General features: G+C 36.2%; 1 protein-coding gene across 2 annotated transcripts; it reads right to left on the reverse strand.

Annotated features, from left to right (window-relative positions):
• Nucleotides 1-527: 527 nt before the first annotated feature.
• Nucleotides 528-12,020, reverse strand: LOC119578857. 2 transcript variants are annotated; one of them, XM_037926511.1, is made up of 7 exons: nucleotides 11,837-12,020; nucleotides 9,064-9,899; nucleotides 5,464-5,566; nucleotides 4,578-4,968; nucleotides 4,088-4,184; nucleotides 3,194-3,504; nucleotides 528-2,974 (listed from the first exon to the last, which is right to left on the reverse strand). In XM_037926511.1, exons 2-7 carry the CDS (start codon nucleotides 9,868-9,870, stop codon nucleotides 1,969-1,971), a joined length of 2,715 nt encoding a protein of 904 aa, XP_037782439.1. In that variant the 5' UTR covers nucleotides 9,871-9,899; nucleotides 11,837-12,020; the 3' UTR covers nucleotides 528-1,968. The 2 variants fall into 2 exon arrangements, with proteins under 2 accessions (XP_037782439.1, XP_037782440.1); XM_037926512.1 differs by having other exon boundaries at nucleotides 5,464-5,563; nucleotides 11,837-12,006.
• Between the last annotated feature and the right edge of the window lie 2,980 nt (nucleotides 12,021-15,000).

The raw sequence follows: 15,000 nt of genomic DNA on the forward strand, positions 1-15,000 counted from the left end.
TTGTAAGTTCTGATAGCTTACTTGTTTTAAAAATAGACTAATAAAAAAGGTAATGTATTCTACAATATTCAAGCCATATGTTTGTGAGATACTGAAAAAATATATTTATACAATGAAAATGACTTGGATCTCATTTTGTTGAGGAAAGAAGCACCAATGGCTTAGAGGATTGGGTTAGACTGTAAAATTTCAATTAACATTAACAATGAGAAATGAAAACAAAAGGATATAACCTTTATCTGTCCAAAGCCTCTTGGTAATGTTTTTAATGAGGGTTCTATTTTTTATTTTTTATTATTACTTTCCTTGAAATGAGCCAACAGAAAAACAGAAATTCACAATGAAGTAAAAGGAACACAACATACTCTATACTTTCTTTATATTCAAAGAGTTTATCTTATAGAAGACCTCCCTCTTTCAAAATCTGACAATTATGAAAAATGTACTCTTAAAATGCAATCAAAAGCTCCTGACAATTATGAAAAATGAACTCTTGCTTTATGATGAATGGAAAAGAAAACTTGATGGTATTACTATCTTTATTATACAGAATAAATATAACAAATATTGCAAAAATATAAAACAGAAGTGTAAAAATATCCTTCTTACTTCAGAAAAAGTCTCTTGGTATATCTAAGACATCTGGGATTGCCACAAACCTTCTAAAAGTAAACAGTAATCAAGATATTTACCACATACGAATATTGACACTATACTAAGTAAAGTTAACCCATTGTGACAAACTGATTTCTGTGTTATATTTTAAAAGCTCATTTGGATATAAATATATTTAATATTATAAAAAAGGTTTTCACCTCTTATCTCTGCAAAATAGTCTTGGCATTTTGTACATATTACAATTTTTGTATATTTCAACAGATATTTATCAGCAAACAATTAACTCTGATATAATCTAAAAGCCATATGCCCAAATCTATGTCTTAAATATATCTACTCTTAATCTAAAACTTGATGCTAACAAGCATTAAGTACCAGGTACTACATTGGGGATGGATAACTGATCACTTGGAAGATCTAAGAGTACTGAGAAGTATGTGGTAGTTGCAACTATAAACACTATTTTGTGTGTGCTAAGTACCTATCTACCTGTGTAAGAACCTATCATAATGTTTAAATGAACATGTTACTGATCTAGTGACCACATAAAATTTAGAACACAGGAAAAAATTATTGCTACACTGAACAAAGGATATGCCTACCTTTATGAGATCACATAGCATGGAATTTACAATTTGTGTTAATAAGTGCATAAAAAATACTTTTCACAAATGCATTTAAAGTGACTAACTTTGCAAGGCTAAAAATGGTTACTTAACCCAATTGCCATGTATGGCAAGAATACATACCATGTCCACTGTAATATAAGTTTATTTATTGTATTTACACACAGATGGCTCTATAAGTGCTTAGTCACCAATAATCAGTTATTACTCTTACCTATCTCACCTGTTTACTCTTTTCCTTGAATAATCAAAATACCAATAAGAATAATAAATACATTTTTCCACAATTTCAAGGAACGGGGAAATCAGGAGCGGTCACTAGGTCCTAATAATAGACTCCTTCCTGGCTGAGCACATGTGGAGCTATCTGTATGTATCAAAATTTACAAAAAAACTACATGAAACAGTGGATAAATCCATTGTTGTTGGGTTAAATATTACAAGACAGAGTAGTGACGTACAAGGAAGAATTGTGTGTATGTGAGGGGAGGACTTATCTGAATAGGGGTATTGATAAAAAAAATATATTAAACTGTCATACAACAGCAATTTGAGCATAACAGTTAGGACTTCTACTTTCACCTATTTATACCAAAAAGAGAGAAAAGTCAGTCAAAATAAATGCCATATATCATTATCAAAGAGACTTTACAAAGAAATTTTCTATCTTGTATTATTGTTTAATTATTCAGTATTTACTGAAACAGCAAGAAAACAACAGAATTTACTCCAGTTCTTCAACACTATTAAATTCTGAAGAGGTGCTGGTCTCATTTCCTTTTAATGCAACAAATTCACGAGACTCGCTCAAAGTGTGGAAAGAAGCTTTTACTCTAGTTGATTCTAGTGGGTGAAGATCTAAAGAGGAATGATCTGTGTTATTAAGGTTTGCAGGTGATGTCACCCTAGAGTTAGGTTTAGATGCATGCCTTGACATTGTAATTCCTTCAAGAAAAGAATTCTCACAGGTTAAAACACTTTCCTGATAACTTTGTTCACTGACAGTGCTGAAGGAAGTAAATGTTGGATCTTGTAGAACAACTACAGGCTTAGGGTCAAGATCACTGATTTTGATTCCTAAGCCATCAAGACCTTTTTTGGGTAAGGGTACATGCCGGCTGCTGCTGAGTTGTTGACTTGGTTTTAATGACTTTTGTTTACCATCTTCATTGGAAACTTCTGAAACAGCTGCTGTGCTCTTCTCTGCTGATGCATTTGTTTCTCTATAATCATTTTCTTGGGTGGTCAAAACAGGATTTTGGAGCAGAAGCGGACTTGGAATGGTAGCTGCATTCATGAGGGTATGAGGTACAGTCAACTCCTTGCCAATATATCCTGTCTGAAGAAGAGCTGTATCAGTGGGAATGTCATGTGCTGTGGCCACTGCCATCCTCTCTCGCTCAGGAATTTCCCCTGAATGAATGGGGAATGATCTTAGAGAACCTGTTCTTGAATCTTTCCCTTGTTGACCATCAGAGTGAGGGGAGTTGATTTTTGATGTGAGATGAGAGCCACTCTTCTCTTCATATGCTGAGTCTGCCTCACTCTCACCCAAGAAAGATGGTGTTCTCTTGTTTGTTTTGTTCTTAATGGACACTGCCTCACTATGATGTCCTATTAGGTCTAAATTTGGTGCTGATCCTGAGAGTCTTGATATGGAGAGACCAGAACGAGACTGACGTTCACTGTCAATTTCTTTGTAGGCTCTACTCAACTGGTTCTCTAGATTTCTGTAAAGAGCAACAATTAATCAATACACTGAAATAATGTAACAAGTGATAAGAATGATAATCATTGGTGGTACTAATGAAAGCATAATAGCATTCATTCTTATAATGTTAATCAGAGAATGAGTCTTAATAAATCAGAAAATCACTATCCACAAGAGAAAACCCATTATTGCATTAAAAAATAATTATGCTCCAACAACAGTTACACCCAATACTTACAGTATAAGATCCCGATTACTCTGCACTTCCCTCCGCAATATTTGGTTTTCAGTTTGTAACTGTAATAGAGATGATCTCAATGCCCTATCTGTTTTTCTCTGTTTGTTCATTGCCTTTCTTCCAGGTTGCCTGCTCTCTTCTTCCTCTGTTGAAGTGTCTTCCAAGTGCACGGGAGTGTCTGCCTTCCCCACTTCTTCAAAACCATAACCACTGTCTCGATTTTGTGCAGTAGACTGTGTGGGAGATGAATCTTTCCTGGGCTTTGTGAGTGATTCTTTATGAGCCTGATGTGTCTGGGCTGCCTGTAAGAACTGCAAATTTTCGTTACAATTGTGTTTGTTAACAACAAACTGAAAAGGAGAGAGAGAGAGGGAGATAGAGAAAGAGAAAGAGAAAGAGAAAGAAAGAGAGAGGAGAGAGAGAGAGAAGAGAGAGAGAGAGAGAGAGAGAGAGTGAGAGAGAGAGAGAGAGAGAGAGAGAGAGAGGAGAGAGAGAGAGAGAGAGGAGAGAAAGAGATAGAGGAGAGAGAGGAGAGAGAGAGAGAGAGAAAGGGATGAGAGAGAGAGAGAGAGAGAGAGATGAGAGAGAGAGAGAGAGAGAGAGAGAGGAGAGAGAGAGAGAGAGAGAGAGAGAGAGAGAGAGAGAGAGAGAGAGAGAGAGAGAGAGAGAGAGAGAGAGAGAGAGAGAGAGAGAGAGAGAGAGAGAGAGAGAGAGAGAGAGAGAGAGAGAGAGAGAGAGAGAGAGAGAGAGAGAGAGAGAGAGAGAACATAATAGAAGAGCAGAGAAGAGAGAGGAGGAAAGCAAAAAAGGAGAGGTGAAAAGAAAGAGAGACTTTTATTAAATAAAATGGAAAAAAAAAATCTATAGAACAAAATACACTAAGATGACAATTACCTCTTCTTTTTGTGCTAAAATATGTGCACTCAAAGTCTTCAGCTCTTGCATATTATTTTCCTGCTCAGAAATAATTCGCCTCTGATGTTCTATGACTCTGAAACACAAATTCCAACATCAAGGTCTAAAACTGTATATAAATATGAAACACCAAATACAAGATGCTGATAATAATGACAGTCCCAGTACCAATGTAAAATCACATTTATTCACTAATTTCTATGTCTATTAATGACAGTCTATATCTGTGAAATCTCCTGAACAATAACAATTAGCACTTTGATCACATAAAGTTGAGAATACTGTCATATTTTGTTTATTTTCATAATCCAAATGTTGGCTGATATTTTGAGAATGAAGAAAAAATATCAAATTTAAGCAATAAGAATAACAGTGATAAAATATCATTTATTCAATACAATACCTTTCAACAAGCAAGGTTACAATCATGTTTCTTAACATTACGAATTTACAACGGGAATTTTCATACCTCCTTAACTGTTCAATGTCCTTTTCCTTTTGGTGAGAAATATGATCATTTTTATCTTTGCTTTCAAGATCATTCTCTTTGATATGTCTCTTATTTGCTTGTGGATTTTGGCTGGTAGGGTTGTGCTGCTGATTCTGTTGCTGGCTCTCAAAATTTCTGCATGTTGGTTGCCCTGCTTCCTGTCGGAGCTGCTGACATCTTTTGATCTCAGGCTGTTGACTGACCCCACAGGAGGTGGGCTGGCTTGAGGGTGTTTGGAATACAGTGGTATAGAGAGGAGAAGCACTATTCATTTGGAAGACTGGATTGCCTGTGCCAACGCTCCCCATGCTGCCTCGCATGCCAATAAATGCCTCAAGAATGCCAACCATATTGCTCCCTTCACTGTCACCTACATAAGTGCATAATTGCATTGATTTAGAAGGAATGTTGTTGAAAATAATATGAGTATATAAATTTAGCCAAATTCAAATTGAGTACGTAAATTATCTTTTACTACTTATTGAGTAACATAACATTAGTAAGTATGTGACAATTGTATACATACAACATACAGAGATATACAGATAGCTGGATATAGATTTAGATATATACAAACAAATATACTGTAAAATTAAATTATACATCTTTCCTCAAGGAAATTATGACAAAAACTATAATAAAAATATGGATAAACAAATTATTCTGCATTAATAGCAATGCCGTACCAGCTTGTTGATATATATAGAATGATAGATAGATAAACAGATGGATAGATGGATATAGATAGCCTATAAATATACACAGACATACTGTAAATTTGAATTACTTTTTTTATAAGACATATGACAACAATGATAATAAGAATATTCAACAGAAACTGAAATTTATTATCAGCTTTTCCTACCTCTGGTGTTTAGTCTTTCTCTAAGTTGATGAAGTAACTGTAAGGCACTTTCCCCAAATGGTGAATTGTTGACATCATCAGAAAGTAGCCTGTTGCTTGACTGCTGTTCAAATATTATAAGTAAAATGTAATTGAAATTCATAGCAATACACAAAAAAAGGTAAAATTATAAAAATAACAGATGACTGTTGACTCTGCAGTGGATGACTTAAATTACATTCATCTGGGAGAAGGCAGCTAATGTAATATCACCTACTACAGTTTCATAAACAGTGTTTAAATGTCTGGGTGGGAAATGAGTCACTAGAGTGTGTGGTTATTCAGGCACTATCTGACATCTATTACTTCTTATTAGCAACTCTTTGCTGACTGAGTTAGTAAAACTGAAATACAAATGTCTGAACTACTAGGACCTCTTATGGCAGGTCACAGTCTTCTGTTACCTAAACTCTAGCCAACATTTTTGTTCTTTACCATTATTGACTGATGTAAACAAGATTTGAATTTCTTTAAAATAAGCTTGACTGTGTGGGTTGCATTTTATCTTCTAGTATGCCATGAAGGAGTCCATCAATAAACAAAAAAATCATATCAAATCATGGGTGTAAGAAAAATGGTTAACGGTTCACAGTTAAAACAAATAAATGTGCTATACATCAAGGCCATATAGCACTATGGTTAAGTATAGTACTGAGAATGTTTAGGAATTAGTTAATTATTAGGGTAAAGTTAAAGGTTTAAACAGTACTACCCTCTCCCTACCGTTAATAAAAAAAAAAAAGAAAAAAAAAAGAGAGTAGTATGGTAGTGAAAAGGTAGAACTGATAGGGTATATTATAAAGTAAAGGTTGTTAGAAGTTAAGGGGTTAGGAAAATTGTGGGAGATCAAAGAAAATGGCTAGTACTGAGTTGTGGCATGCAAAGGCAGATGCTATATAATTTTCTGAATGTGCAAGATGGTCAGCTGTGCATCAAGCACATCGGAATCCAAATTGGGAAGAAGATTCAAGGTAACACAGTATAGTAGATTGACCATTCTTTCTAGGATTTTGCACAAGCAGATAGTCTGAGCAATGGGATGGTAGTCTTGAGGGAGGGTTCTGGATTTATTAGGTTTAAGGAAGGTAGCATAAGAGCTTCAAACCAGTGAGGAGGAAAGTTTCCAGTCATCCAAATATTGTTAAAGATTGTCAGTAGGAAGAATAAGGAGAATGATTTTGTAGCATACGTAATGCCGTCAGGGCCTGTGAAGTGGCTGTGAAGGCAGCACTCAGGAAAGTAATTGTGAAATACGAAAGCATGTCTGAGGTGGAACAGAAGAAAGATGTAGAGGGAGAGCAGAGAGAGAGGTAACTGTAAGCCAGTCTGTTCTATTGAAGCACCAGCATGGAGGATTGGGGAGCTGGTCAAAGGAAGTAGGAGAGAGGAGAACAGGGAAGTGATCATTATAGGGAAGTTCAGAACTGATCAATGAAAGTCAAGATGAAGGGAGGGAGAGCAAAGAGAAAGGTCAAGGCATGAAAAGGTTTGAGTGCACATGTCAAAGTGGGTGGGGTGAGTACAAAGGGGTAAAGTCAGTGTTAGAAAGAAACTCGGGAAGTAGTGGTAGAGTCACCCCAAAGAGTGTGGCAACAGGGGGAATATGAGGAGGTGGAGGATGCATGTCAGTGGCCACTTTGAATGCAGCCAGAATGGGGTTAGAGGAACTGGAGGATGGATCATAGACAGGAACTTTCTCTTGAGTTTTACTTAGGAAGTTAATTATGTCTTCAAGAGTTTCTGGAGGGGATTTGGGTTGGGAGGTTTGGGAAACAAAGACTTTTTTATGAGTTGAAAAGAAGGCATCTGAGGAGTAGAGGATGTGGGAAGATGTGCAGATGTGGGAAGGGATGTGTTTTGAGAAGGTGGGGTGGAATGTTTGGATTGTCTGGTGCAATTGATACGTTGAGGAATAGGGAGGGACATAGGGGCGTTGTGGATATTGGAGTATCTGAATTTAGAATGGAAAAAGGATTTGACAGGGAGATAGGCAAAGTAGAGGTGGGCAGTTGTCAAGTTAGGGAAGTGGTACTGAGGAAGATGTAGAGACTATTTGGGTAGAGGGGGATAGAAGTGGGGCGAGGGATGGTATTGGAGTAGGGAGTGATTGAAAAAACCTCATCAGCGTGATTCCTGTCTGGCCATTCATAGAGTGAGGCCAGGTCTGTATCTGAGAACTACTAACTTAGAGTCAAACTTGTAGGCAGGGCAGTTTGAACAGTCATGACTAGATTGGGCACAAAGAGGGCAGCAGGCTGTGGAGCATCAGTGCTTTGCAGGGTGGCCAAAACACCAACATTTCTGACATTGACAGGGTGGGAGTTGATATAGTCTGACAGGGCAAAATTGTCCTCCTATATAGACCTTACAGGCAAGGTCAAGTCTATAGAAGGTAATCTTGGATATATTGATGTGGGACTTACAGCGGCCACTGGGGGGAATAGCGTAGCACTGTACTGATACTGCATAGTAGTCAGTGAAGCAGGCAAGTATGTCATCTTTACAGTCTGATCAATCTTTGTCATAGATAGGGCAATCAGCCAGGGAGATGGAAACAGTTCCAATACATCTATTAAGGGAGGAATGGAGTTGGGCAGGAATAGGTTTACCAGTGAGGTCAACCAGGGATTGTGCATAAGCCTGGGCCTCAGATGTGACAAGGTGTGAGCTATCAAGACAACAGCAGAAGAAAACATTGCCTACTTATTTTTAGAGGCACTTTTGAAAGAGGAGGGTATTAATGGAGTTAGGGGCTGTTGGGGGGATTCATAAAAAAAATCTGTCCCATATGGCTGGGTTAAATGGGGTACTCAAAAGGTTTGAAGAAGTAGGAATTGTATAGACGCAAGGGTGGGTGGAGGGAGGTGTGGTGTGGAGTGAGATAGCACTATGGGGATGAGGGTAATAGGGTTAAAGAGTTGTAATAAGGGAGGAGGAAGAGGTAGAAAATGAAGACAATTGTTCAGTAGGTGTGTTGGAGGATAATGGAATGAGGAAGGGGTATCTTTTGAAGGCTGAGGTAAAACCTGGGTAGATGATTCGGGATGGGTCAAGTTGACAGCTTGTGTCGACGAGGGGGGTGTAGTAGCAGTGGTCAGAGCCGTAATCAAAGGAGAGTCAGGGGTCAATAACCAGAGTTACTAACCCCTGACTAGATACTAGATTCAGAGGCTAGTTGATAAAGCTTCAATGCCTCTCATAAGGGTACAAAATCTTCATTATTGGCCATGGTAAGCCTGAAATACATGGGGAAAATAAAAGGTCCACCCCTCAGGGTCTCCATGTGGGGTAAGGGCTAGACAATTAACCAAGGGAATACCATGCCCATAGCTTCCTGAGGCCATTCATAACTGGCACAAAATCATCCTTTCAGCACAGCTCTTATACCTTAGGAATTGGACAGGGGAAGGGGTTGTGGAAGATAAGGAGAGGTAAGTAGAAGAAAAGACTGTGCAAAATTAGTTGAGTCAAGGGCTGAGGCCCAAGAGAGCTTCAGTCTCCGTCTCCTAAGCCCCCCATGACAACAACAGGCGAGGGATTAGAAAGAAAGAATATCCTTACTTGTTCTGGCTGCTGGAGAAGTTGATTAGAAGGAACTCTCTCTGTGTTTAAATTCTGTGTATGACCTCCTTGGACATTTGACCTGTTATCTGGATCTGTCTCTACTGCTACTGATCTTGTGTTTCTAACTTGACTATTATATGGTTTTTCATATTCTTCTTGTACAGGTCTCTTATTTCTTTGTCTGTTTTGGGACTGGTTATTTGTTACATTTTGTCGATAAGGATTGACAAATGATGTTTGTACTGACTGGTTTTGTTGGTTATGTAACTGAATCTGAGCTCTGGTTAAATTACTTTTTGTATTTTCCTTATCAATCCTGACAGGTGGTTGTCCTGCAGTTTTGGCGGGTCCATTTCTCATGTTGTTTGTCAACTCTAATACGGAGGAGTCTTCTGTTGCATCTATGTCACTACAAGTTGTGATAGTACTACAGCTATGAAGCATTTCTTCCCAAGTAGCATTATGTGATACAACCTCATGGTGGTCTCTTTTAGTTTTATTTTTTATCACTTCAACTGTAACACGTCCATTCAAGCCCTTAGCTCTTTCCCTGTTGCTGGAATACTTTCCAGAGGCCTTTTTTTCTGCATTTTTGTGACTGATATTGTTGTTCTTATCATCAACAACCTTTTGTAATTCTTTTCTAAGAGCACAGTCTCGAACAAATGGGGGCTGTGATTTGGAGATCTCATCACGAACTGCCTGTTTAGGTATTGTTTTCACTGTTAACTCCACCATCTGGTTACTGTTCTGGAATGTTTGTCGATGAATGACTTTATTCCTTGCATTGCGTTTGCTCGCCATGAACTTAAAGAGGTCACTAATTGCTAATCCTGCAACAAAAAAGAAAAAAGAATTAAATACACACACACAAAATTTGTAAGTTCTGGCAAGACAGCAATTGTATACCTCCCAGGCAATTTACTCCTATGTAAGGAATTGTTTCAGTCTACTTTCCTATATATACTAAATGGATATTTGTGTGCCTTTGCATCTGTGCAAGAATTGCACCAATTCTTTGATAGGATTGGTGGACTTCAAACTCTAAACCATCCAATCCAGATCGCATCCAGTTTCAAGTGGATTTTGATAGAAAATATAACTGTGAGAAAAAAGGCTCATTGCAGACATCTTTTAAACAGTTAGATTTTTAAGTGAGTCTACATTCAAAGTGCCACTTAATGAAATCTTACACACAGCATATTTAATTTTTCTTTATATGAGCTTAATCTACTACCTCACAATAATATCCTATTTTCTGTTTCCAAGTTTCAAGACAGATTCATGTCATATCTACAAAATATGTCTGTATGATTAAATGATTATTACACAATTCATATTACATTATACACAGTTATTTTAATGATATTGTATGCATGACTGATAATGAAAGCAGAGACTCTTATATCAATTCAATTATAAATAGTAATTATTCATAAAAAGCAATATTTTCAAAGTAATCAAAAAGTAAGACATTTGAAGTCATGGTTGAGAGACAAGAGAATATGTAGGATGCAAGTTGATTAGTGCCTTCATCTTTTCTTCTTATTTAAATATATATATTTTTAAATCTTTGATGTGTAATTTTAATTGTTAATAACTAACAACCTGTAGTTTCTGTTTCTAAATATTGTAATATCAGTGAAACAATGATTAAACATGAAAAAAAGATCAATAATAAAAAAGCAACTGCATAACAACACTTGAAAGTATCATAATTAAAGACCAGGGACATCTAACAGTGTCTTACTACAGTTTTTGTACATTAAAATCTGGTTTTCTGTAAACAATAACCACTCATTTGATCATGTATTTGCCATCAGTAAGCAGTTTCCTTAAAAATTACTTTCTTCTCATGAACTTGCAATGGAAATGCCAAAAATTAAAGGTATCAAATACTGTCATTTCGTACATTATAGGCAAAGTTCACCTTGTACCACATGGCTGTGCGAAACAAAAATAATTGCAACCCTTCTATCAGTAAATATCATGATGATTTAGCTCTGACAATGCACAGAGAGAAAGGAAAATGGAACCTGCCATCTTAATGAGCATAAAAACAGAGTAAGAAGAAATACAGGTACATCTACAGCAGCCTCATATTTACCAGGAAATGATAAAAATATCCCCTGCATATCACTGCTTAGAGACTAAGTCCACAACACCCTCACATAGACTGAATTCTTAATGTTGTATTTTCTGTAAGTTAGCATGAAGTGCTAATAAAGGAGGGGGTACAGGGGGGTTTGCCCCCCTCTCTAGGGAATAAATAGAAGGTAGGAAAGGTTAGGTTTGGAATTCTTGGTTCACGTGATAACCCGGTTTTGGAACTTTGTGTCTGGAGGTGCTTTGCTCTCAATAAAAAATACCTGACTTCCAAAATATCATGGTAAAACATAATACATGAAGGGATTCCAGTAATTTTTTAGAATGTGCTGCTGGCAAGTACAGTAATATTGTGATACAAACACATCAGCCAGTATGCATGTAATATTTCTCAACGACTGGAAAGGACTGAGAAATCGCAAATTTTAAGACTTTATACATGGTACATGAATTTTAACAATTGTGATAACCTACTTGAAATCAAATATCCAAGACAAACAGTATCAGATATTTTACTGATAAAAAAAATCATAAACTCTGATGAACAAGCAATTCCAAATCTTAAGGTCACTAATTTCAGACCTATGAAAAAAGTCAAGCTTTTAAATCTTATCACTACTGCAGATAATGTCGCAACTGCTACTTATAATTTTACACATCTTACCTCTCCTACGGATACGTCTCAGTCAACTCTCACTTATAAAACGATGGGAATGTCTCAGATGTTTCTTCGTAGTCACTGAGGACCAAAATTGTGGAGTAAAATGCTCTAGGAAGCGAAACAAATTTCAAATCTGGAGACAACCACCTTCGTGTCTACTTCTTCCTCCTCAATGTAAACAATGGTCACCTCGATATAAGTCCGGGTTCTGTTTTGTCGTTTTTACTTTCAATCTTTATCTAAATCTGCTTATTTACGTTTAGGAGCATCCAGTTACTAATGTTTCGTATAGTTCGTTTTATATAAAAGAAAATTATATATTTAAATTTTCGTTATTACTGACTTGAGAAACATTATACGATTCCTATTTAGTAAGAATTTTGCGCGGGTTTCCTTGCTGTCAAAATATATTAAATATTCGGCTGATTCTTTGCGAGATTTTTTAAATTACATGAACGCTATCGGGGTAAGGAACTAAATCTGATAATTGATAAAAGATAATATTTATAAAAGTAGTCTATTTTACAGGTGGTGTCTATACACGTGTACAACATATACACACACACGCGAGCGCGCGCGCTCAGATAAACATATATATATATATATATATATATATATATATATATATATATATATATATATATATATATAATATATATATATATATATATATATATATATATATATATATATATATATATATATATATATATATATATATATAGCCTGGTTATATATATATATATATATATATATATATATATATATATATATATATATATATATATATACATACACACACACACACACACACACACACACACACACACACACACACACACACACACACACACACACACACACACATATATATATATATATATATATATATATATATACATATATATATATATATATATATATATAATATATATATATATATATATATATACTATATATATACATATAATATATATATATATATATATATATATATATATATATATATATATATATATATATATATATATATATATATATATATATATATATATATACATAGGCAGTAGGCCTAAAATTTAACAAGAATCAGTAACCTTGGTCATGTCGTATTTATAAACATGCAACATGCACATATATACAGACTTGCTCGCTGTACACATACACGAGCACACATGAATGTGCGCGTGCCTATACGCACACAGACACACACAGACAGACAGACAGACAAGCAAACACACACACACACACACACACACACACACACACACACACACACACATGTGCGCAGTGTATGTGCGGATTTGCACCAATCTGCACATATTAGGTAAGTCAAACCTAGATACGATAGTGAGTGAGTCTATCGTTGATATGATGGTGGCCTGAGAACCACCAACATGATTACCTAACGAACTACTCACCTGGGGAAGGATCATGGGTCAACCACCCTGGACAACTAGAAATTATGTCAACGTGGCACACACACACACACACACACACACACACACACACACACACACACACACACACACACACACACACACACACACACACACACACACAACACACACACACACACACACACACACACACACACACACGCGGTCACATCACAATATTTTGTTCTAGTTATGGTCTTGATTCAACAGAAATTCGATGGCTTTATGAGCACTAATGCAATGTCAGTGCTACAAAGTACTTTTTTGTACACTGAAGCAAACGCTGCTTCTCTCTGAGACTGTAAGGATCTGTCAGCCAGGCATTCATACACACTGGCCATAATTTCAAGATTGCTTTTGCATACTTCTTAGCGTACTTCCGGAGTACAGCTGGGGGCAGTCTTTTTTTTTTTTTTTTTTTTTTTTTTTTTGGGTGGGGGGAGGACTGTAGCTTCCGTTTTCGATTTATAATGAAAATGAGAGGAAGTATGGTAGACATGCCAGACTTTATCTTTTATTCCCGTTATCTTCTGTCGAATTGATATGCACATTTGTGTCATCACCGGTATTTGAAGAGCTACTTAGTTAACTGGGTCTTTATACTGTGGTGGCTAACCCATGATCTTTCCCCAAATGAGTAGTCGATTAGTTAATCATTGTTGGTGGTTTTCAACCCACCAACATATGTAGATAGACTCACCCACTGCCATACCTAGGTTTAACTTATTCAATATATACAAATCTGCGTGTGTGCTCACGTGCACGCACGGGCGATGTGCGTGTGCATAAAAGCAAAAGCACACCAGGGCTCATCACATCATCTATTAGTTTATACGCATTCCATCGAAGACAAACAATACATGGTCATAATTTCTATTGCTTGTGATGTGGATGGTGGTACTTTAGGCCGTGTTATTAAACGTCCCCGCGGGGCGGCTTTTCCCCAAACCCAGCTCCCCTCGCACTTTTACGTATCATTAAAGTTTTGCGGGCATTGCTTACCCCGCGGGGCCCCGCATAGCATTGGAACAAACGCGGAGCAGCTGGGAGCACCCCGCACCAAGCCCCGCAAAATCATAAGTTAGAATATACTCATTTGAACCCAAGCACTATATCAAAAATATTTTTGAATGCTATTTCAGATATAATATATATCTCTCATTTTACTGTGTGGCGCAATATATATATATATATATATATATATATATATATATATATATATATATATATATATATATATATATATATATATATATATATATGTATATATATACATATATATATATATATATATATATATATAGTTGGTACTTAAAAAATAATGTTGCACTATTTCGGGGGGTCTGTCCCGCCTGAAAGCTTCCCCTTAGTTTTCGCAGTGTTATATTACATATTTTAGAAATTACAATAATTACCATATTTTAATGACTCATCCCCATATATATTCAGAAGTTTTATTTTGCTCTTAATGTATATGCATATCCATATATGAGTATATATGCATCCAAACGTGTTCTCTGACCAAAGGCCAGAAATCGCATTTATTACATGTTTTGTCAATTTAAACTTTCATCTATAAAATAAATGTCTATATATTCACGTTGATGCAGAACGATCGTTAGATAGAGTGCATTTACGTAAACATATCGGTGCTATATCTTAAATAGCAACAAAAAACGTAAGACAGAAAAAGTTGGAAACGATTGGGAAAGGCTTCCGTCCTGCAGT

Source organism: Penaeus monodon, chromosome 11 (assembly GCF_015228065.2).
Source record: "Penaeus monodon isolate SGIC_2016 chromosome 11, NSTDA_Pmon_1, whole genome shotgun sequence".
Lineage (NCBI taxonomy): Eukaryota > Metazoa > Arthropoda > Malacostraca > Decapoda > Penaeidae > Penaeus > Penaeus monodon.

Coding starts and splice junctions, on each gene's coding strand:
- LOC119578857 (XM_037926511.1), bottom strand. CDS start 9,870: ATGGCGAGCAAACGCAATGCAAGGAATAAAGTCATTCATCGACAAACA. Junction 5,567..9,063: donor TTCTCCAGCAGCCAGAACAA/GTAAGGATATTC, acceptor ATATTTGAACAG/CAGTCAAGCAACAGGCTACT. Junction 3,505..4,087: donor TTTTAGCACAAAAAGAAGAG/GTAATTGTCATC, acceptor GAAAATTTGCAG/TTCTTACAGGCAGCCCAGAC.